The sequence below is a fragment of the Zingiber officinale genome, chromosome 6B, assembly GCF_018446385.1.
Source record: "Zingiber officinale cultivar Zhangliang chromosome 6B, Zo_v1.1, whole genome shotgun sequence".
Lineage (NCBI taxonomy): Eukaryota > Viridiplantae > Streptophyta > Magnoliopsida > Zingiberales > Zingiberaceae > Zingiber > Zingiber officinale.
Window position 1 is genome coordinate 5,280,389 of NC_055996.1, and position 23,568 is coordinate 5,303,956.

The window sequence follows — 23,568 nt, forward strand, 5'->3', positions numbered from 1 at the left end:
AAGCTTAATCTTAACTAAACATGATTGATATATAGGTCAAAAATTTCACTTGTTCCTAAAAAAACTCTCACAAAATTTTTACTGGTGCATGTATAAATTTTGTGAGAGTTTTTTTAAGAACAAGTGAAAATTTTGACCTATATATAAATCAGGTTTGATTAAAATTAAGTTTTCAATGATTATGTAAGATTTTTTATTTTTTAGTTTTCTTTTTGTCTAAAAATCTAAGTTTACCTTAAATAAAGATGTTTCAGTTAGAATAATTTTAACATTTAGAATAATAAAGGAGTTATTTTGGTCATTTACTATTTTTTTTTTCTTTAAAACATAGGGGGCTAAGTATCATTTTTTTCAATACAAGAGGGAAACTGATTTTAGATGGAAAATAAAAGGGGCTTAAAGTTATTTAGCCATAATTTTAACATTTAAATAAAAATAAGGGTTATTTTAATCATTTATTATTTGTTTTTTTTTCTTTAAAACATAGGGGGCTAACTATCATTTTTTTTAATATAAGGGGACAAACTACTTTTAGATGAAAAACAAAGGGGGGTTGAAAATTATTTAGCCCAATATTAATTGGGCAACATTAAAAAAATAACTCACATGATATTATTATTTTTAATATAGAAGGTATATTGACATTATTATTATTTCTCAATAAGCTGTAAATACTCAAGTAGCATTCATCACTCATAATCTATTTTTCAAATTAACAAAAGATGCACTTATTTTTCATTTTATCGAACTTGTCAATTACTTGTCAAAGAACAATAATACTATATTTTAAAAATCAAATATCATAATAGAACAATATTTCAAAAATTAATATCACTTTGATACTATATCAACCCTAAAATGAACACCACTATGATATTATATGTTAAAAATCAACACTATAATGATATTGATTTTAAATGCATCCTTTGTCAATGGTTGATCTTTTAATATCATTGTTCAATATTTCATAGAGATAACTCAAGATAGTCTCCATCAGTTACTATATACGCATATATATACAAATCTGTACTTGACATTGGTCTTTCTGATCAAATCAATTTAATTGTGAATCACTAGCTTTTCCATTTAATACTGCAATAAGCTCAGTTCTAGCCTTCTCCAAAGCATCCTTTAGATTCTCAGGCTTCCTTCCTCCAGCTTGTGCAAAATTAGGCTTCCCACCACCTCCGCCGCCGCACAGCTTAGCTATGCCCGCTATGAACTTCCCTGCCTGGATCCCCATTTTGACAACCGAAGGAGTGCATGCAGCGACTAAACTTACCTTCCCATCCCCTGGGCATGAACCTAAAACAACCACTGCAGGATCTTTCAAAGAATTGACAAGGAACTCGGCAGCATTTTTGAGGGCATCAGCATCCATTTCGTCCATAGACTCAACTACCACTCTAGAAATCCAAGTTTTTCAATGGTATCAGATAAAGCACGAATTGAAATAAATTAAGCAACGAGTGTCAAGTTTGGTACCTTATGTTTGAGGTTCCTATAACAAAGGCTCTATTCAGAAGAGATGAGGCTTTGAGTATTGCCACTGTATTTCGTAGAGCGGAAATTTCATTCCTGGCAGCTCTAAGCTCCTCTAGTATGGCCTCCACTCGACCAGTTACATCATCTGCTTTTGCCTTGTTAAAGAGAACATGGCAGCATGTCAAAATGAACCAAAGATGCTAAACCTTTTAGTAAATAACAAATGCCAGCAGTACATAATTTACAGCATGACATATGCATCACCTGTTTAGATGACGAAAAACCGAAGATAAAGAAGTCTCACTAAAAAAGATCAAAGTGATAAATTCTCCATTGAAATAGTGATGGTTCTAATATGATTATGAGAAGATAGTGGTTATATACAATTACATCCACACTGAATTTAAGGGCAAGACATTAGCAGCTCTAGAATCAAGTAACTGGGGTAAACAATTCCAGACTAGCGCAAATATAATCTTTCACATCCTAACATTTCAGAGTCAAACTGAGTTGTTTGAAGGATCATTGGAAGCCTAAATTGTTCACAAGAATAGACAGTAGATATTAGAAAAGGTAAACTACAAAAATCATCCACAACTATTCCAAAATTATTTTGTATCTTGATTCAGTTAAGTAAAGCAATCTGTATTTCTTTTACAGAAACCAACAAATAGCTGAATATGACAGATTCAACATCTTCTAATCAAAATACTATTTTCTTTTCATCTAGTTTAGTTGTCTTTCTCTACTCTTCTCTCTGCCATTCTTCTTCCTCACTCCTTTACCCGGTCTCCCTTTCTTCCTAGGGTCCCCATCAATGACAACAATACAACTCTCAAAGCCTCTTCACCTTTCTCCCTCTCCAACTTTTCTTCCTCCACTCTCTTTTCATTTCATCTTTCTCCCTAGTGTGTTGGCGCCCCAACCAACAAAGGGAGCAATGTCCTTGATCATTGCCTCCTCTCTCCCTCTTTCTTTCTTGTCTCCCTCATCCTTATCCCTCTCCCTCTTTCTCACTATTTCATTGTACCTATGAAATATAAATTGAATAATATAATCCAAACAAGAAAAATAAAATAAAATTATAATTTTCAAAAAGTAAATAATTCTACGATGTAGGTTTCAAATATTGAGTTTGATTAGAATAAATATGAAGAAGATTTTTCATATACAGAAGGATTAAAATTTTAGTTGTTCAATATGACAGGAAAATAAAAATTTTAATTTGATACCAAAGCTTAAAATTACTACTGTAGAACTCCCGTGTATAAATATTTGCATAAAATTAAATTCTATAAGTTAATACTTCTGTTACAGACATTAAAAAGAAAAACTTTAATTATTCTTCTATTATTATCAACTGCTATAATATTGATGTCAATATTAAAATGCTATATTTTTTGAAATCACAATTAACAATACCATATCCGTATAATGGTTGGTGTGCTTAACTAATATGGAGTTGCCACATAGTAGAAATGTTCTCCTGCAGTCTCTCCCCAACTACTTTAATGTATAGAATATAGATAACCGCGCACAAATCAAGAAAAGAGCAGAGATCATAGATGGAACAAACAAGAAGACTGCATACCTTGAGTAGTGAGCATAAACGTCTCATGTTGTTGTCTCGAGCGGTGACATATTCAATAAAAGCTTCACCAGCAACAGCTTCAATACGCCTAATTCCAGATGCAATGCCCTGTTCTGAGATTATTTTGAAGCCACGAATCTCTGAAGTATTAGAAACATGTGTCCCACCACAGAGCTCCATTGATACACCAGGTACCTCAACTACTCTGACCTGAAAAAAAGTCAATGATCAAGGAACTTTGAAGCCATGTATATGATAAAACTAAAAGCAGGATAGTGTTATACAAAGAACAAGAGCAGCACACAGTTGATAATATTAAGTCAAAAAAAAAAGATTGATGATTTTGACATTTAGAATGCAAGAAAAACAAGACCAAGTGAAGATCAGTGAAGCAACAAAACAGTTGAACAAAAGGGTAAAGCGTATAGAGAATTATTTGCCTTTACTATGTCAATTTCTTCGAATGGCACAGGCACATATTCTAAGAGAATCTCTTGAATCAGATGAGTAGAAGACAATTTATGTATAGTTTTTCATCAAGAATATCTTGCCTTGAAGCTATTTATAAACAACATGGACAATCTAATTTTTAGCACCACATAATGCAGAAACTTCACAAGGGTCATACCAGCTCTCCATACTTTTCCCCAAACATGGCAATTGCACCTGCTTTCTTTGCATCTGACAAAGGCATTACTTTGGTTTGAAGTAGTGTTGAATCACTGATCCATTGATTTATTAGTTCTTCAATTTTCAACAACTCCTCTTCAGACAATGGCCGATGGAAGTTGAAGTCAAATCGAAGTCTATCAAAGGCTACCAATGAACCAGCTTGGGATGTTTCCTGACCAATAACAGTTCTGAGCGCAGCTTGTAGTAAATGTGTAGCAGTATGATGGACCTGGACATATTAGGAACTGAAATCATTAACTTACATTTTTTTTTACAAAATAATAGAACAATAAATAGAGATATTTGCATGTAATTCTATAAATCAATAAATTGATCGACATAGTGTTGTTAGGATCTTCCTGTCTAACTCTTAAATGGCATCTGCTTTCTGCAATGCCTTGCAGAATCAAGCATGTTCTTCTTGAGTACTGAAAGTTCAATTTGTTGTGCCAATGGAATAAGCATTGTATCCTTGTAGGAACACAGACGCCTTAGGTTTAGAATATTAGTTGTGCCAATAGATCTAGTAGTTTGGAATCAATAATTATTTGATCCATGGTTTTAAATACCTAGATGTGCCAGTCCGCATGGGCAAAACATCTCATTCTGTCCACTTACCAGCACTCAAGAAACCCCGAACCAGCCAACACAAAAGTGAACAAGTGGAACTTCACATCATGAGCGTCTTCTTCAGAAGCTTCATAGCGAGAAGCTCTGGCGATTCAAGAGCATCTTAACAATTTTGATCATGCGGTGAGAGTCCTCGAATCACGTCGCAATTATCCTCCTCCAAATCGTATCACAAGCACCCTCCTTGGCATTCGAAACTGTAGTTTACTGTTTACCCTTAGTCCTCCAGCATCAGCTTGTTAGAGAGATGGTGAGGCTTGCATATGTCGTAACTCATGTTTCTCTAGCACTGACGTCTGACGATGTTTCCTCTAGGTATGCTTCCTCAGTGCCTCCTACTCTTCTTCTTCCTCTTCTTCTTCTTCTTCTTCTTTCCCCTTCTCCTCCATATTGGAGCGACCTATACCTTTTGTCAAAACTGCATAAAACAATTTCGTTCCAACCAAAAACCAAAACTTTGGCTCAAAACGGAATTTGAAACCTTGGTTTGACCTTAATCAAACAACAAATTATAATAGACTAAGAATAAGAATATGACAATACTGTAATTGTTTGGCTAAGAAGTAGTGATGATTCAGAAATAAGGAGAGGGCAAAAGATGTTGCCATGTAATTAACAATGTGGAAGCAATTGGATATAGAAACAAAAAATTTATTTACAATAATTCTAATGAATATCAACATAATATAATTATACAAAATTTAAAAAATATTTTTGAAAATTATAATACAAAATGTATACATATATGGAAATACTGAATTGTGCATGTGCATGATAATATATCTATACCTAACCAGATTTGGAATTCACTTGCAATATTAAATTACGTTGACAGTTGAAGCCAAATAGTTATAGCAAACATGACCTGGTAATCATGACTTGCAATATAATGATACATGAAATTGTTAACTGGTGTAGACATTAAACCATGTTGATAAGTTGAGGTGATTTCTCTAGCCCAGCAAGTAAAAAATTGTTGGACGAAACAATATGTTACCGGAGATTTACGGAGTATTAGTTGAATTTAAACTACACTGAATTAAATTCAACTTACAGTCAAAATGACCTGAGCGGATAATCTCAGGCTATCAGCAAGGGCTGGTTTCTGCTACGTGCTAAATATCGGACTGAGTCGCCAAGCGGGTTGATCAGCCGAGTAGCAGGTCTATATTGTCAAGCGGACAGATCGGCTGAGCGGCAGGTCTGCGTTCTGCGTTGCAGAGTGATAGGTCTATAAGTCTGTGTTGCAGAGTGATAGGTTTGCGTTGCAGAGCGACAAAGCTGCAAGTTTGTGCTGCAGAGCGACAGGTCTGGCAGATCTGTGTTGCAGAGCGGCAGGTCTGGTAGATCAGCGTTGCAGAGCAGCAAGTCTGGCAGATCAGCATTGCAAAGCGGCAGATCGGGCAAGTCGTCGATCGAGTTCTAAGCTGTGGACCGAGGCTTGCGATTGGCGCAATTTCCTTGAAACAGATTCGCCCACCTCCGGTTGTGCTTTGAGGCTTACTATGGTCGTCTGTTTCCAGGATACAACGGTTGATCGTGATTCCCACCAAGAACTGGTGGTCACGGCGAACTGAGTGACACCCGATTTCTATCACAGGCACTCTGCCGAACAGGAGTTGCACGACAGAGGAGGAGGGGAACGAAGGTAGAGAGTTTCTGCTTATGTTGCTGTGTATGTCCTCTGCCTGTGATCGCAGCCTCCTTATATAGAAACTCAGATCAACGGAAGCGTTAATGATCGATTAATGACCATTATTCGCGAGCAATGAAACGTCCACCGTTTCACTCATTATCACTCGACCGTTTTGATTCTGCATTAATCTCGACTTTAATGCATCCGTTACACAGCAACAAATGGTTGGTTGTTCCACTTAGGCAAATTTTGCCCTGACCGGTCCGGCATTCGACGCGCGCATGTCGTGCCCGGACACGAGTCAACATGGTTCAGTGCAATCCGAGCCCTGGATTGCACCCCCCCCCCCCCCCCCTCGCACCCACACGTGAGAGAGAGTCTCTCTCCATGCATTTGTTCACATCCTCAATACATGTGAATCAATATAAACCAACCAACATGACATAAAACTCCCAATGTGGGACTAAAGTCTCATTCACAATGGAGCTTCTATCCTCTTCCACCTCTTCTCCATTCACACATATTCAACAATCCCCCACATGAATGGAGATAGGGTATGTGATAACATTTAGCAGTTGAGTCAAATATAGGATAAGTAGGTTTTACCCTGTGAACCTTCCCTTGTGAAGATCTGGTTGCTTACTGGCTGATAGTAGACACGATGTCCTTGAACTATGCTGTCGTTTGTGTAAGCAGTGACAAATCTCACCCAAGACTCTTCCTGATACAACTCAATTCTCATGAGTGTATTTGTTCTTGGCCATGAACACGCCTGGTTCTGTGAGAAGCTCAAAGAATTGTGCCTCCAATTCACTTCGAAGCGGCCCCGCTTCTTTCTCACATAGGTGATCCCTCAAGAGTTGTCATCTACTCTTCTTAATCATTAAAAGTTCATTGGCTTACCCTGGTCTAGTCACTGTTTCATTGGGCTATCCCCCCACAGTATGTCTAGTCAGTGCAAATTAGTTGTCCCTTTGAACCTAGTTATTGGGATCTCCAGTTAACATAGGTTGGGTGTCCTCAGCACTGATCGCTGACAACGACATCAAGCTCATTCATCGCGATGAGCTTGCAACTAACTCTCGATTTAACCCTTTGGTTAGCGGATCCGCTAGGTTATCATTTTGACCTCACATAGTCAACATAACTCCCGATGAGTGTAATTGTCTAATGGTATTATGTCGACGACGTATATGTCTAGACTTACCATTATACAGATGGCTCTGTGCCCGACCAATTGCTGATTAACTGTCGCAATGTATGCAAATTATCGGCACAGGTTTCGGCCATCGTGGAATATCTTCTAAGAATTGTCATAGTCATTCAGCCTCTTCACCACATTTGTCAAGAGTTACAAACTCAGATTCCATCGTAGATCTGGTTATTACGGTTTGCTTAGAAGATTTCCAAGAAATGTCTGCACCGCCAAGAGTGAATACATATCCACTCGTAGGCTTGGAGTCTTTTATGTCAGATATTCAACTCGCATCGTTGTATCCTTCGATCACAGCAGGATATCTCGTATAGTGCAGTACATATTCATGAGTATACCTCAAGTACCTCAGTACTCTTGTTATCCCTTTCTAGTGCGCAACACCGAGATTACTCGTGTATCTACTCAGTTTATTTACTGCGTAGGCCAAGTCTGGTCGTGTACAACTCATCAGGTACATCAGACTTCCAATCACTCGAGAGTACTCTATCTGCGAGATACTTTCACATCGATTTTTCGATAAATGTTGACTCATATCTATCGACGTTCGTGCCAACGCAGTATCACCCTTGGAGAATTTATCAAGAATCTTGTCCACGTAATGAGACTAACTAAGAAAGTCCTTTTGTCGTTCTAAGAATTTTGAATCTTAGAATCACATCAGCTAGGCCTATATCTTTCATGTCAAATCTTGAGTTCAATATATCTTTAGTGGATTTGATTATCTCATCATTACTCCCAATAATAAGTATGTCGTCTACATAGAGGCACAAGATAACATAGTCACTCTCTGTGACTTTCATGTAGACACATTTATCACATTCATTAATCCTGAATCCACATTCCTTCATGGCATTATCAAATTTCTCATGTCACTACTTTGGTGCTTGTTTCAAGCTATATAATGACTTCACCAATCTACAAACCTTATTTTTCTGTCTTGACACATAAAACCTCTCAGGTTGCTCCACGTAGATTTCCTCTTCTAAATCCCCGTTTAGAAAAGCTGTCTTTACATCCATCTAATGTATTTCGAGATTCCATTGAGCGGCGATAGCCAACAGTACTCTAATGGAAGTTATTCTCGACATCGGAGAATACGTATCAAAGTAATCTAGGGCTTCTAGTTATCAGTATCCTTTGATTGCCAATCTGGCCTTATAGTTATCAATTGTGCCATCTGACTTCATTTTCTTCTTGAAGATCCACTTGCAACCTAGTGGTTTACTTCCAGGAGGAAGATCCACAAGTTCTCAAGTGTGATTTTGCAAGATAGAGTCTACCTCAGATGCAATTGCCCCCTCTCAGGTCCATCAGAAGAGCTCACTGCTTCTGAGTAGCTTCGGAGCTCACTTTCCAACATAAAAATGATAAAATCTGATCCGTAGGATTTTTCTACCCGAGCTCTTTTACTCCATCTAAGCTCAACCTCCACTGGTTCCTCATCATCTTCTTCTTTTCCTTGTGTTTCATTTGCCTGTTTAGGGAAGCTAGCATCCTCTCGGGTATTATACGGAAACACATGCTCGAAGAACGAGGTATTTCTCGATTCTATTATCGAGTTCTTATGTATCTCCGGTATGTGTGACTCATACACACAAAATCGATACGCGGTGTTGTTTTGTGCATATCCAATAAATACACAATCAACAGTCTTTGGTCCTATCTTAATCCTTTTCGAATCAGGCACCAACACCTTGGCAAGACACCCCTACATTCGTAAATATTTGTAGGACGGTTGTCTTTCATTCCACAACTCATAAGGACACTTATCTATTTTCCTTCGAGACACCTTATTTAAAAGGTAATTAGCTGTTAACACAGCTTCCCCCCACATGGACTCTAGAGCTCAATAGAAGAGCATTCATCATCTCCTTTAGAGTTCGATTCTTTTGCTTAGCAACTCCATTTTGCTGAGGAGTATAAGGAGCTGTTGTTTCGTGTCTGATTCCATGTTCAGCACACAACTCAGCAAACGGTGATACATATTCACCGCCTCGGTCTTCGACACCTTAATCTTCCTAATAAGATGGTTTTCAACCTCATTCTTATAGAGAGCAAATTTCTCTATAGCTTCATCTTTACTTTTGAGAAGATACACATAGCAGTATTTTGTGTTATCATCTACAAAAGTGATGAAATATTTATTACCACCACGTGTTGGCGTACCTTTTAGGTCGCACACGTCAGTGTGGATTAGGTCAAGTGGTTCGTAACTTCTTTTAATATGTTGAAAGGATGACCTTGTCATTTTCGCTTCAACACAAATCTCACACTTGTGTTTCGGGTCAAGGTAGAATGTAGGTATGCTTTGCATATTTATTAATCGACGCAATACATCGTAGTTAACATGTCCTAGTCTACCATGCCATAAACACGAAGACTCAAGCATATAAGTGGAAGAGCTTTCATTTTTATTTATCTTGGGTCTAATGGCTATTACATTGAGCTTGAATAGCACATCAGATACATAGCCTCTTCCTACAAACATTCCATTCTTGGGTAATACAACTCTGTCCAACTCAAAAATAATGTGAAAGTCATGCTTGCTTAACAGTGATCCGGACACTAGATTCTTTCGAATCTCCGAAACATACATCACATTGTTCAGAGTAAGGTCCTTGCCCGAGGTTATCTTCAACACCACCTTTTCTTGGCCCATGATGTCCGAGGTAACTGAGTTCCTCATGAACAGTTTATCTCCAGTGACCTGTTCGAAGTTGTGGAATAGCTCCTTATTGCAACACACATGTCTGATGGCTTCAGTATCGATCCACTATTACCGCGGATTTGAACCGACCAGGTTAAGTTCTGAGACCACTGCGCAGAGGTCGTCCATTTCTAGTCCCTCGTTCAAGTTGGCCTCCTGCTTCTTCTTCAGCTTCCTGCACTCCGAATATTTGTGACCCACTTTGTCACAGTTGAAGCACTTCCCCGAGAACTTGACTTGGGGTTCTTCCGTTTCGAGCTTTGACCGTGCTCGACCACGTTGGCTTTCATAGTAGCCTGAGAGAACAACTTTCTCTCTGATCTCTTGTTGTCTTCTTCGATACGAAGTCAAACAATGAGTTCTTCCACATTCATCTACTTCCGATTGTGCTTCAGGTAGTTCTTGAAGTCCTTCCAGTTAGGGGGCAGCTTCTCAATAATAGCAGCCACCTGAAGATTTCACTCAAAACCATCCCTTCTAAGTGGATCTCGTACAAGATCACTTGAAACTCCTGGACTTGGCTGATCACCGTCTTGGAGTCAACCATCTTGTAGTCTATGAATCGGCCCACTATGAACTTCTTGCCCCTGCATTCTCCATCTTGTACTTCTTGTCCAAGGACTCCCACAGCTCATTAGTCGTTCTCTTCATGCTATACACAGCGTACAGTGAGTCGACAAGGCAGTTGAGGATGTAGTTTCGGCAAAGGAACTCAGAATGAGTCCATGCCTCCACTACACTAATGGTCTGCGCATCAGCATCCTCAGCACGCTTGGGAGGGTCCTCGGTCAAGAACCGAGCCAGGTTGAGTGTGGTCAAGTAGAAGAGCATCTTCTGCTGTCACCTCTTGAAGTTCAGTCCACTGAACTTCTCTGGCTTTTCCCTATGATTGATTGGCACAGTTTCAATCGGGGCGAAGGGAGCCTTCAGACGTTGAGTCTGTTACACCTCAACATTCTGTTTTATGGTCAAATCAACAGAGCCAAATTTGTTTCAAGATTATTGGACGATTTACGGGGTATTAGTTGAATTTAAACTATACTGAATTAAATTCAACTTACAGTCAAAATGACCTGAGCGGATAATCTCAGGCTGCCAACAGGGGTTGGTTTCTGCTACGTGCCGAATAGCGGACTAAATCGCCGAGCAAGTTGATCAGCCGAGTAGCAGGTCTGTATTGCCGAGCGGGCAGATCGACTGAGCTGTAGGTTTGTGTTACAGAGCGACAGAGCTGTAAGTCTGTGTTGCAGAGTGACAGGTCTAGCAGATCTGTGTTGCAGAGTGGCAGGTCTGGCAGAACAGCGTTGCAGAGCGGCAGGTCTGGCAGATCTGCATTATAGAGCGGCAGATCGGGCAAGTGGCCGGTCAGGTTCTAAGCTGCGGACCAAGGCCTGCGATTGCGCAGTTTCCTTGAAACAGATTCGCCCACCTCCGGCTGTGCTTTAAGGATTACTATGGTCGTCTGTTTCCCAGGATACAACGATTGACTGTGATTCCCACCAAGCACTAGTGGTCACAGCGAACTGAGTGACACCCGATTTCTATCACAGGCACTCTGCCGAGCAGGAGTTGCACGACAGAGGAGGGGAACCAAGGTGGAGAGCTTTTGCTTATGTTGCTGTGTATGTCCTCTGCCTGTGATCACAGTCTCCTTATATAGGAGCTCAGATCAATGACAACGTTAATGATCGATTAATGACCATTACTCGCCGAGCAATGAATCGCCCACCATTGTTGGTTGTTCTACTTGGGCAAATTTTGCCCCGATCGGTCCAGCATTCGGCGCGCGCAGGTCGTGCCCGCACACGAGTCAACATGGTTTAATGCAATTCGAGCCCTAGATTTGCACCCCCTGCGCACCCACGCGTGAGAGAGAACCTCTCCTCATGCATTTGTTCACATCCTCAATGCATGTGAATCAATATAAACCAACCAACATGCCATGAAACTCCCAATGTAGGACTAAAGTCCCATTGACAATGGAGCTTCTATCCTCTTCCACCTCTTCTCCATTCACACATATTCAACAAAAATTTCATACAGGAATTACTACTCAACCTTTTCCTAACCAAATGGCATATACCCATCTTCCCTTGAGAAAAATCAAGACCAAGGCAAAGGAGCCCAAGATGTTAGCTTCTCTTTTGACTAGTTCTGATGGGTCTTGTGCAGAGGCTAATTAGGAGAGAGAAGGAAAAAGATGAGACTAGCTAGCATTTCAGATGTTGCTCTAGAGTGACCATAGATATGTGAGAGACAATAATTAGAGCACTTAAATTACGAGAGTAGTTTAACCTTGGAGGAGTGAGTGTAGAGATGCGGTCCTTAAAACAATGGATCAGCTTCTTGCTTTTGTTATTTTTTGGCTGCTTATGTCATTTACTTGGAAAACAAAAACACACCACTAAATTTGATGTACATTTATGGTCAGAGTAGGTCGTAGCATGCAACAATTAGTCAGGCTACAGAGTACCTGTAATTGTGCACTTGAATGATCAACCATGTAAACTACTTGGAATGCAAAGGAAAACCATAGCCTAACGCTCATGATCATACTAAGCGGGCAGTTTGTTGTTGTCCTTGACCTTTCATCTTCAGTATTTAGCCTATATCATAGTAGTTGCCCAAGGCCTTCAAAAATCTAATAGAAAGGTTCATATGTTCTCATATCAACCTAGCTCCTGATCCAGTGCATATGTACTGGAGACAGGTTCAGTCCTTGTTAGCTTTCTGGGTACATACAGCAAATAGAAGATAAGTGGGAACTTAACGAGGTTAGATCAACATTATAAGATGTGACAAGATTATACTAGATGAATTGCGGCTTGGCACAGATGATAAATGCATGATAGTTTGCCTGTAGCAGGGCAGGGTTCGAGTCCCAAGGAATGCATCGCATGCGTTTGTCCTGCCATGCATTTAACACTTAGTGGTCCTGATGAACAACCTCCGTCGATGACGTGGGGCCGTCACGCATCCTTTGATGAAAACTATTTACTCTGTGAGAAAGTGTGACCGATTGAAGCATAACATATATTACTAAACAGACAGTCATAACTTATAATAACTATAAATCAAATAAAAACTAAATCTACCATTGAAAATCTAGAGAACAAAAAATCTTGCCTTAGCCCTCTGCCTTAATATTGGATCGACTGCAGCACAAACTTCTGAGCCGACTTCTATTTTTCCTTCTGTAATTATACCTTTATGAACAAAGATGTTTCCAAGTGATTTCTGAACATCTTTGATCTCCACTGTTACTGTACTTTTGGCATCCTGATTCCCTTCATAGTACAAAAAACCATTATCTCCAATCTGACCCCCTGATTCAGCATAGAAAGGGGTCCTGTCCAACATGATTTCCATATCACTGCCTTCATAACCTTCTGTTACTGGTTCACCATTTAATAATAGACCTTTGACTGTCGCATAAGCAGAAAGCATGTCATATCCCAAGAATTCAGTATCAGGCACACACTGAGCAAGCTCTACTTCATTTCCTACCATAAGTTTAACTGCACTATGAGCAGCTTGTGATTGGCGCCTTTGGTTTTCCATTTCAATGTCAAAACCATTCATATCTAGACTAACTCCTCGTTCTTCAGCAGCTTCAGTTGTTATCTCCACTGGAAAGCCATATGTGTCATACAAAAGAAACACGTCTTTCCCATCCAGACATGGTTTCCCACCATTTTCTCTGGAACTTAACAAAGCATTAGAAAGAAATTGATCTAATAGCTTCTCTCCTCTCTCTAGAGTCTGCACAAACCTCAATTCTTCTCTCTTCAGCTCTTCAAGAATATGATTGGTCCTTCCTTTAACATCTGGGTCAATTTGGTAACTAAGTTCTATCACAGTCTTGGCAAGTTCAGGCACAAAAGCACATTCTTGGATCCCCTCACCATTGCCCTTTATACCTAGCAGTCTACCTATCCGAACAACTCTTCTAATTAGCCTCCGGGCTACATAACCTCTCCCAATATTTGATGGTAGAACTCCATCTTTTATAAGATAAACGATTGCGCGCATATGATCACCAATGACCTGATAGGGAATTATACATAATGGATTGTTACTTTAAAAAAAAATGACATAAACATATCAATTAGAATTGACAAAAGCATACTTTCAGATTGGTTTTTGTAGAATCATCTGCTTTAGCATATGAAACCTTTGCCAAACTTGCTGCTTTCTGTATGATGGGGAAAATGAGATCTGTTTCATAGTTGTTTGGGACCTGCAAGAATTATGCCAAATTCAAATGTCAAACTATGACATGTTCTATTATCAATCATATAGGATTACCTGCTGCAGAATCCTATTAACAATCATATAGCATTACCTGTTGCAGAATCCGTGCCATACGTTCGAGTCCCATACCCGTGTCTATATTCTTCTGCTTTAAGAGTTCAAGGGAACCATCCTCCTTCTTGTTATATTGCATAAACACCAGATTATAGAACTCAATAAATCTGCTATCATCGCTCAAATCCTGGAAATAATTATATTTGATAAATATGACTAAGTGACCTAAAATTTAAAAGAATGTGAAAGGTAAATAAAACTAAATTAGAAAAAAAAAAATCTTTGCAATTCAGGAGTTTACGTACAGCATTTGCATGACCTCTGTCAGGATGAAAATCATAGTAAATCTCAGAGCAAGGGCCACAAGGACCTGTGACCCCACTAGTCCAAAAGTTATCATCCTCACCCATCCTCTTAATCCGTTCTTTAGGTACGCCAACCTGGAGGGTAGAATAAATAAATAATAACTTAAGTGTTTTAGGGAAAAAAAACATACTCAGACTGTCCAATGACTATATGAGATTCATAAAAGTCAAACTCAGTACAACCTCCTACTTTCATACCAAATTTGATTAGATGATAAATAATGCGAAAAGGTTAGATTACTAAAAAAGAGATCGACCTTTATTGTTCAGTTTACAGGGTACATATCATCAGTATATTAGCTTTGTGCTTAAAAATATAAAAGGAAATAAACAAGACTAGGACTCATCTGAATTCTAGAAGCACGTGATCACTAAAAATAAGCCAATATTGACATATAATTAGAATATTTAAGAACTTACTTCATCATGCCATATTGAGAAAGCTTCATCATCCTTGTCAAAAATACTAATCCACAATCTCTCCGGAGGCAATTTATACCTATAAGAGAGGAAATAAACATGATATTCAGTGTTAAAGAGAAATTGCATAACTGTGGTCAAACTTATTAAGTGCTAATAAAAGTTAGGGAATTTGTAGTAGCAATATTAGGTAAAAGCAGTTCTGCAATACCAACTCTGGCTTCAAGATATTTGTTAAAGGTATTAGGTTTATTGGGCATTAGGTGTAGCAGGTTTGGTCCCACATTAGTTCTTCAAAGTTTATGATTTTATTATGAGTCTATATATATCCATATAATGGTTATATTTCTTTATGATGTAATAGAATATTTTGTATTGCCAAATTCTACCTGGTATCGTATCAGTAACAAATCTTTCAAGTTGAGAGCCATTGCCAAAGTCTTCTACACGCTACCGCCTATTGTTGTGCGATGCATGCAGGCGAGCCCTCACCATCAGACATATGCTAATGCTATTACCCAAGGCATGTCAGCTCTTGTTTCTACCTACGAGGTTATTATTGCCGCTCTCTTGACCACCCATGAAGCTGGCATTTCATTGATTGTGTATCACCAGAGTTGGAGCCATTTATGGCAGCTATAGCTTACAACATTGCAGAACTTTACAGAGCCAAATTCATCCTCTCAAGTGAAGAAATTGATGTTGGTCAATCAAATCTACTCCAACCTCTAGAATCTTCTCTAGGTTTTTCAATAGATCTCCTCATTTGTGCATTCTTGGTGAGGTCTCTTTTTTTTCCTTGATTTCTACTTCATATTATTCAACCAGTGAAGGTGGTTAATTGCACTGTATTCTTGTAACCATATCCAAGCTCTCTTAGGCTTAGAGCTACTTCCTTCCATCCTTTCATGGGCATTGATTCTATTCCTAAAAACAACCCTTTTTCTTCTTCTCTGTCTTCCCCTCATGGCTCCTCTTCTTCTTTCAGAAATTGAGCTCGTCTTATTTGCAAAACCTTCTTCTTAGAATATATTTTATAATCTGGAGATTGGGTCGCATAGAGACTGGGATCCCTAGGTATTTGTCTTCCTTAAGTTGCTGCTAGTGTTTTTATACTCAAACTGCTTCTGTCTCAACCTCCTCGACACTGCTTTATGTTCACTTTCTTGTTGATTTTTAGATCATCTAGCAAATGAAGACCAAGTAGAGAAAACACCATGTTCTCATTTTGCTACTTCTTGCCAAAGGTCGACCTGTGTTTTCAATCTCTAGTGAAGATCTGAATAGAAAAACACATCCTATTCTTTTTATTTTGATACATCTAGTAAAGATTTGAACTATGCTGTCCATCTCCAGTGTAGAGATCTGAAAGAGAAAATATCTCATTTTCTTAAATTCAGCAAAAGGTCAACTTATCGTTTCCATATTTCCTATAGAACCCTCAAGTGCTTTCATTTTCCATCAGTCTATGAAGGGTTATCGTAAGCGCTCCTTCAGTGAGAAACACATTTCAAAGGTTAGCTCATAAGATCTTTGTTCATTCTCATTTTACTTCATCCTTTCTCTTTATCTTCTCTTTGTTGATGTCTTGATTTGAGGTAAAAGAGATCTAAAATCATTTGCTAATTTAAGCTCAAAGGGATTGTCGATCAAGTGCTCCAGTAACTCAAGCTTTGTTCCACACGCATGCGAGAAGCATGCTTCTTGTTTCATTGTTGGCGTGTCTAATTTATATTATACTTATAAGATTTTCAACATAGATGGTATCTATTTTCAATTTCAGGGGAGTGTTAAACAAATTGAATTTTTTAGATATTAGATATAGTAAGTTTATTATCAATTTAGTTCTTCCAAGTTTAGAGTTTTACATAAATCTATGAATATCTATTGGTCATTTCATAATGGTGCAATGGAATATCTTCTATCCCCAAATTCTACAACAACATTGATAATAGATACTACTTCGTCCAAGTTTGCCATTCTGTAAGTTTTTTACAATTTGCTCAAATCATTTTTATATGCTGAAATAAGAATGTGAGTTGCATGCCATCTTGAACTCAGAGACAAGTTAATTAGTAATTTGCAATGTGTCACAAAAATGGTTTTCTAGATAATTATGATTATTAAGCCATGAAGCATGCTGCCCTCATTTTCTGTAGATCATGAAGTAGTGAAAATGTTTGCCTACAGTATGAACTTCCTAGAATTTTCATAAATGGAAACTGGACTAACAAAAGACATCTGGATTTTTGAAGTCCAGAAAGAGGGAATACAAATAGGAAGGAATGATTGCTTTGTTGGATATATACTAGTCAACGTTATCAATACAAATATTTTTAATATTAACAACATATACCCTTGTATACCACATATGGGCTATGCAGTTGATCAATTGGATCCCACCTACATAAGCCTTTTAACACCTTCCAAGTTGTGAAGGATAAATATTACATATTTGTATGAAATTAAATTAATTATAATGATATAACTCAAACGTGATTTAACTTGCACTGAATGTAAATTGTGGATTAATAAGTTGGCGAATGAAAAAATGAGTGTCATTGTTATGGAGGAAAATTTCATATTAACTATTAATTACAATTACATGAAATAGTTCTTAAGAGTTCAGAATTACTTTTGAACAAAAGTTTAATATATGAGATTATCTCAAAAAGGTGGATGATATTTGATTGCAGGGATTGTAAATTAATTGTCAATGCTGCTCCATGGGTTTATATATATCGTCTCTAGATTAGCCAAAAATGTAGGCAATATCTATATTTGGCAATGGATAAAAATGATTCAGAGAGAATTTCTATTTCTACTTGAGCTTGGAATAAGAATCAAATCATGAATCATAGAGACACTCTATTTTCTACTTGGTATTAAAATATGAATCAATAGTGGAGAATTTTGGAGGTTATTGGGAAGGTCTAATCACCCCCACACTCATCTAGAAAAGGGTGAACGGTTGAACTCAATGCAATCTCTCCTATGTCCCTTGGGTTGTTGCCGTCATTGTTGCTCATACCACAAATTTGCATGCACCTCGATTGCATCATTCCTACATCTTTAGTGTTGTAATTGGAATTACACGACACATCTGTATTTGTGCAAGATGTAATAGTAATAACCTATTCTCCATATGTATTAATTCTGATTGCATTATTCCTACATCTTTAGCATTGTATCTGGAGTGGAATTACACAGTACATATCCCTAGCTGTGCATAATGTCAGGGTAATAATATTATCTATTCTCCATGTGCCAATTCTTAATATAAGTATTTCAATCATCACTTATATATTTGGTCTGGAAGCATAGAAATAAGGTAACAAAATCACATTCTAAATCCAATAATTCTTCCACTATAACCATCCTTTTGTAAGAACTTAACACCTGTCTGCCTGCCTAATTATGCAGGATAAAGACCTCATAATGCTTACCTTCTCTAAAACTGGTCAGTTCTTCGCCAGCATATGTTTCCACACAAATTAAGACACATGCTAGAAATCTGGTAGTTTTTTTGAACGTATATGTTGATGTAGGCACCTGATCTAAATATAGTAGGATGTCTTCTAATCCACAAAAGCCATGAATATGATTCAGTATTTGCAATGTTAATTAAGACTTTGACTGCATACAAAAAATTCATTTGAATGCAATTGTATATTTTATTAGCTTTCATAGTAGTAACAAGTAAAATATGAGGATTCAAGGTCTCTAGCTAGTACAGGTTCAATGTAACACCTTAAATTTACCAATATAGAGTTCATGGTCCTTTGGGAAAAGAGATTATCCATACTCCTTGGTAGTAAGCTCCCATGACCACAGAATTGCTTCCTTCTTGAAGTAGTCACCAAAACTGAAATTCCCTAGCATCTCAAAAAAAGTATGGTGTCGGGTTGTCCGGCCCACATTTTCGATGTCATTTGTTCTTATGCACCGCTGAGATGTTGTAGCACAAGGTACACTTCTTGGTTCCTACACAATATCCTTTAGTATCTACATTAAGTCACATAGAAGAGCAAAATTATCCAACCAACACAGAACATACCAGATACAACTTGTGAAAAAAAATGGACAGAGAAAATATGTTGCCTCTCATGTAATTAGCTTCTTCAAGTTGTAGGAAACATACTCCAAATTTCATTGATGAAAAAGACGCATCTATTTTGTTGGAATATAGCATTTAACAGCCTATTGCATGTGTTGCCCTAGTTTAATGCCACATAGAGAATTATGGCCTAATAAAGAGGGTTGCAATCTTGATTGTGTGAGCTATTGATAAATTGAGCTTAAGCATTTGGGTTGGCCGTTGAGTTTGACAAGTTAATGGATCAATTTTCACATCTATGTGAGTCATGACATTTGGATTAATTGATAGGTATCATGCGTATTTGCTCTTCCAACCTCCAAAAAGATATAAACAACGTACATGTGGATTGTATAATGATTTTCTAAAACAAAAATACCTTCAGAGAAAAAGTTAATTTAGAAAGAATAATACTAAGAAATCTGCATGCTAATAATCCAATATAATCTTTGTTCTGGAAAAAAAAAATAGCTAGCATACTTTTCTCAACAAAAAAATATATTCCTCAACAAAAGAATTCGAGGAAGGGGAAGCACTCAAGAAGCAGTACCTTGCCAAGAAATATAGGCTTAAATTGTAGCATTCCAGCAATTGTAAGCAAAACTGTAGGGTCATCTGGTACAAGAGATGCACTTGGGAGTATCTTGTGACCCCTTGAAGCATAAAAGTTAAGGAAGCATGTCCTTATGTCATCCCCACTAATTGGGTATTCATTTTCTCTATTTTCAACCATGTCTTGAGTCATAGGTTCAACTGAAGTTGAAGCAACAAAAGTGAATAAAAGTATGCAAATAAGGCCACAATAAGAAATTTAATTCTTAAAAGAGAGGGAAAAAGATAAACATAATCCACAGAGATTACTTAAACCTGATGCACATTTTGTCGTGAAATTTATTTTCTGCGATGATGTCAACTTTTGTGTGTAACTTGAAGATACTTTGACTTGAGTTTGCCCAACAAAGCTGAGATTGATGATGTAGTTGGAGCCTAAAGCAGTTGCATTCCCTTAGAAATAGTTTAGAAAGTATGCACAGTACGAATATTATGGGGTGTGCTATTCAGAGGTAAAACAGAATACTCTTCTGCATCTTTAAAAATCTGTAATCGACAAGATTCAAAGAAGATGGTTCTAAAATAGCACTTTAGAACGTTCATACTCAAACCGACTTCTCTATCGCATCATCATATTTCCAGGCTTCAATCGATGATCAAAAATGAATTGATTCGCAGGAATAAGTAATCAGGAGTACAGTGAAACTAGCAGAGAGACAAGAGGAACATGGATTTACCGCGAAGCAGACGGAGATTGCGGGCGAAGGTCACGGGAGAGAAGAGGCGGCGAGGCCTGGGAGCGGCGGAAATGAGAGGGAGGGGCATCGGAGCGTTCGCCAGCTTCAGCGCCTCCATTCGCTATTTGATTTTTCGCTTCTCCGGTTTGGGCCTTATCGCCAGTGATAACTGGATAAGCGTGGTATTGTGAGGCGTGCCGGATACCGTAATTGCAGCCGCTGGATGGTGTCCGAGGCGCCTGCAAGCAAATCGTACCCGTTGGATGTTTGAGTGCAGAGAAATTCTCTGATCCGTAATCTTAGTTTTTTCCCTTTTTTTTCTACAAATTGTATGGCAGATTACTCGATTGAAATTAGTTAAAATTCACTATAATCTCCTCTGAATTTATATTTTCATATAAATTATAATTTTAGATAGAGTCAATAGCCGAAAGCTACTAGCAATGGGGCAAATTATACAGTGTCAAGTAGGAGGTGACCTGCCCATCGGTCGTGACCTCCGACCGTCTTATTGGTATAATTTACATGGGATGATGAATTTTAGAAAAATCGTAACTAATTTTAATTGAATTAGAGATTAGGTGAGTCCCGAGATTGCGTATGGAGAGGGTTTAGGATGTTTAGTCTAGTAAATAATCAAAATGACGATCAGATGCCATTAATAAGTTTATAGTAATCTCATAAATGTACTGTTTATATTTTATTATTATTATTATTATTATTATTATTATTATAAAAGTCATTCATGTGTTTTAACTTTGATAATCCTTTCTAATGTGGCGATAAAGGAGGGTCCATCCTGTATGAGTCAACTATCGAGGTAGAGATTAAAGTCAAAATGGTCAACGTCAGAATGTCAAAAGACTCACCTATGGTGGTCGAGCAGAGGACCTTAGTAAGGCCAGTCGAGGTAATCAGTGTCAGATCGGCAAGAGACTTGTTTGAGCTGACCACCTGTCCATCTCGGGATAATACAGTAAGACAACCAGACGCTCAATATGGAATAGTAGGGCGCTAAGGAGACCGAAGAGCTTGTCCGATCGAGAGGGACAAGCTACTTCGCTCAGTCATCGCAAGGAAGAGCAACTTAGGCCAACAGAGCGGAGGAGTCCCGGCCAAACGACTACCCCGAGCGGAGGAGTCCCAGCCAAGCGGCTACCCCGCTCAGCCAAGCAGCGGGACCATTGTTATATTTCTTGATATCCTTTGGGGAGATAGTGTCATTGACACGAGACATGGTCAACAGGCGAATCATACGGCGGAAGCTTCTACTATCTTGTCAAAGATATGAATGTCCTGTTAAGGTATGATGTCAGAGGCACTTTCCTGACAAGTCCTTTCATAGGACACATTGGAGAACGTGTCCATGCCTCGAGGAGTGTGTACGTTGCCCACCAGGGCTCTATATAAAGGAGGTCAAAGCACCGTGGAGGTACGTGTTATTCACTGTTTTCGCTTACGTTACTGTAGCTCCGCTTTCCTCTACACTTATGGTGACTGACTTGAGCGTCGGAGGGCCAACGCCGGGGACCCCTTCCCTTGCTCGACATTGACGTTGCTTGTTTTGCAGAGCGGGACGCGGTCTACATCCAATCAACGCAGCAGCCACATCCCTAGCTTTTCACCTTCCCATTTTTGGATAGGATTATTTTGACGTCGTCTGTGGGAACGTAGCCTGCATCCGAAACGAGAAGACGGAGGATACTGGACAACTCACCACGGTGACACTGACAAAGGAGGAGCTCGATATGAATACAAGCCCGAGTGGCAAGGATAGTGGAGCAACAACAACAAGTGGAGCATGCATTAAGCAGGGCATGGAGCATGCATCCATTCGGGGACAGAACAAGAAGCCGACTAGCACATATGGGGAGGCACCCAATGCACCGATCCTCTTTTATCGAGTGTTGTTCTGAACTCCATCAGAGGAACTGAGTCGAGCGAACAAGAATCGAGGGTCTTCCTCAGATGACACACCCATTCGAAACGCGCGAAAAGGGAAGGAACCAAGGGACGATGATTCGGCCAAGCGGATCAATCAATAATTCTCGCAGGGGATTCTGGATGACCCTCTGCCCAGGCACTACACCTCGCTGGCGATTGGAGAATACAATCGAACTAACGATCTGGATGACCACTTGGCCAAGTTTGATAATGCGACCACACTTTATCAGTACACCAAAGGGATAAAATGTTGGGTCTTTCTCACCACCCTCTCCGGATCAGCACAATGTTAGTTCAAGAGATTACCGAACGAATCAATTCACAGCTTCAAGGACTTCCGAGCGGTATTTTTACGCCACTTCGCTAGTAGTCGCCGCCACCAAAAGATAAGCGTCAATATGTTCTCCTTGAAGCAAGGGTCCAGGGAGGCACTAAGGGCCTACATCCAGTACTTCAACTAGGTAGCCATGGATATTCCCTCGATCTCTGCAGAAGTATTGGTAAACGTCTTCGCCCAAGGCCTCACTGAAGGGTAGTTCTTCATATCACTCATCCGAAAGCCGTCGAGGGATTTCGACCACCTGCTCAGGAGGACCATGGAATACATAAACGTGGAGAAAGCTCAAGTGGCCAGAAGAAATGATGTGCCTGCCAAGCCCATAGCAGCACCCGAGCGCTGGCCATCGAGTAGCCATCAACCCCTAAAGGGGCCTCGATCGGGAGGAGCCCAACAACACCAGGAGCCGAGGACACATGTCGTGTAGTATGTAGCAACCGATCGCTCAAAGGATGAAAAAGGCAAGGCATGGACGCCACTATTCTGCTCCTTCCATCAGTCGACGATGCACAACACACGCGACTACTATTATCTGACTCTGATTGCAAGTCGACCGGCTACACGAGGATATTGTCATTGGCCACCATCACTCGATTGGCAACATAGACGTCGGTCAACTGGTCGGAAGGAGGAAGAGAGAGGGCGTCTGAGCGACACCATCATCAACCCCAGCGAAGGAACAACACGAGTCCCGCTCGAGCTTTTGTTGAGCAGAATAGACCCGCGACTCGGGAGGAAGAAAACAGAAGCAACGCTGCTCGGGGAGAAATTGGAATGATTGTCGGTAGGCCGACCGACGGTGATTCTAATCGAGCGAGGAAATCACATGCTCGGCGACTGGAGATCCACGCTGTGGGGTGCAATAAGGAGAA

At 39.2% G+C, this 23,568-nt stretch overlaps 1 protein-coding gene across 3 annotated transcripts; it reads right to left on the reverse strand.

Annotated features, from left to right (window-relative positions):
- Positions 1-925: 925 nt before the first annotated feature.
- Positions 926-20,577, reverse strand: LOC121991784 (alanine--tRNA ligase, chloroplastic/mitochondrial-like). Of its 3 annotated transcripts, XM_042545815.1 has the most exons (13): positions 20,416-20,577; positions 19,994-20,113; positions 19,677-19,879; positions 18,836-19,014; positions 15,031-15,109; positions 14,551-14,685; positions 14,283-14,432; positions 14,067-14,177; positions 13,064-13,984; positions 3,705-3,977; positions 3,077-3,286; positions 1,486-1,640; positions 926-1,406 (listed from the first exon to the last, which is right to left on the reverse strand). In XM_042545815.1, the coding sequence occupies exons 1-13, from the start codon at positions 20,531-20,533 to the stop codon at positions 1,055-1,057; spliced, it is 3,006 nt and encodes a 1,001-aa protein (XP_042401749.1). In that variant the 5' UTR covers positions 20,534-20,577; the 3' UTR covers positions 926-1,054. The 3 variants fall into 3 exon arrangements, with proteins under 3 accessions (XP_042401749.1, XP_042401750.1, XP_042401751.1); XM_042545816.1 differs by lacking the exons at positions 19,994-20,113; positions 20,416-20,577 and having other exon boundaries at positions 18,836-19,026; positions 19,677-19,815; XM_042545817.1 differs by lacking the exons at positions 19,677-19,879; positions 19,994-20,113; positions 20,416-20,577 and having other exon boundaries at positions 18,781-18,978.
- Positions 20,578-23,568: the final 2,991 nt, after the last annotated feature.

Excerpts from the sequence above, each read along its gene's own strand:
- LOC121991784 (XM_042545815.1), bottom strand. The coding sequence starts at position 20,533 with ATGGAGGCGCTGAAGCTGGCGAACGCTCCGATGCCCCTCCCTCTCATT. Across the intron at positions 14,686-15,030 it reads TCTCAATATGGCATGATGAA|GTTGGCGTACCTAAAGAACG; the intron begins GTAAGTTCTTAA and ends TCTACCCTCCAG. Across the intron at positions 1,641-3,076 it reads GTTTATGCTCACTACTCAAG|GCAAAAGCAGATGATGTAAC; the intron begins GTATGCAGTCTT and ends CTCTTTAACAAG.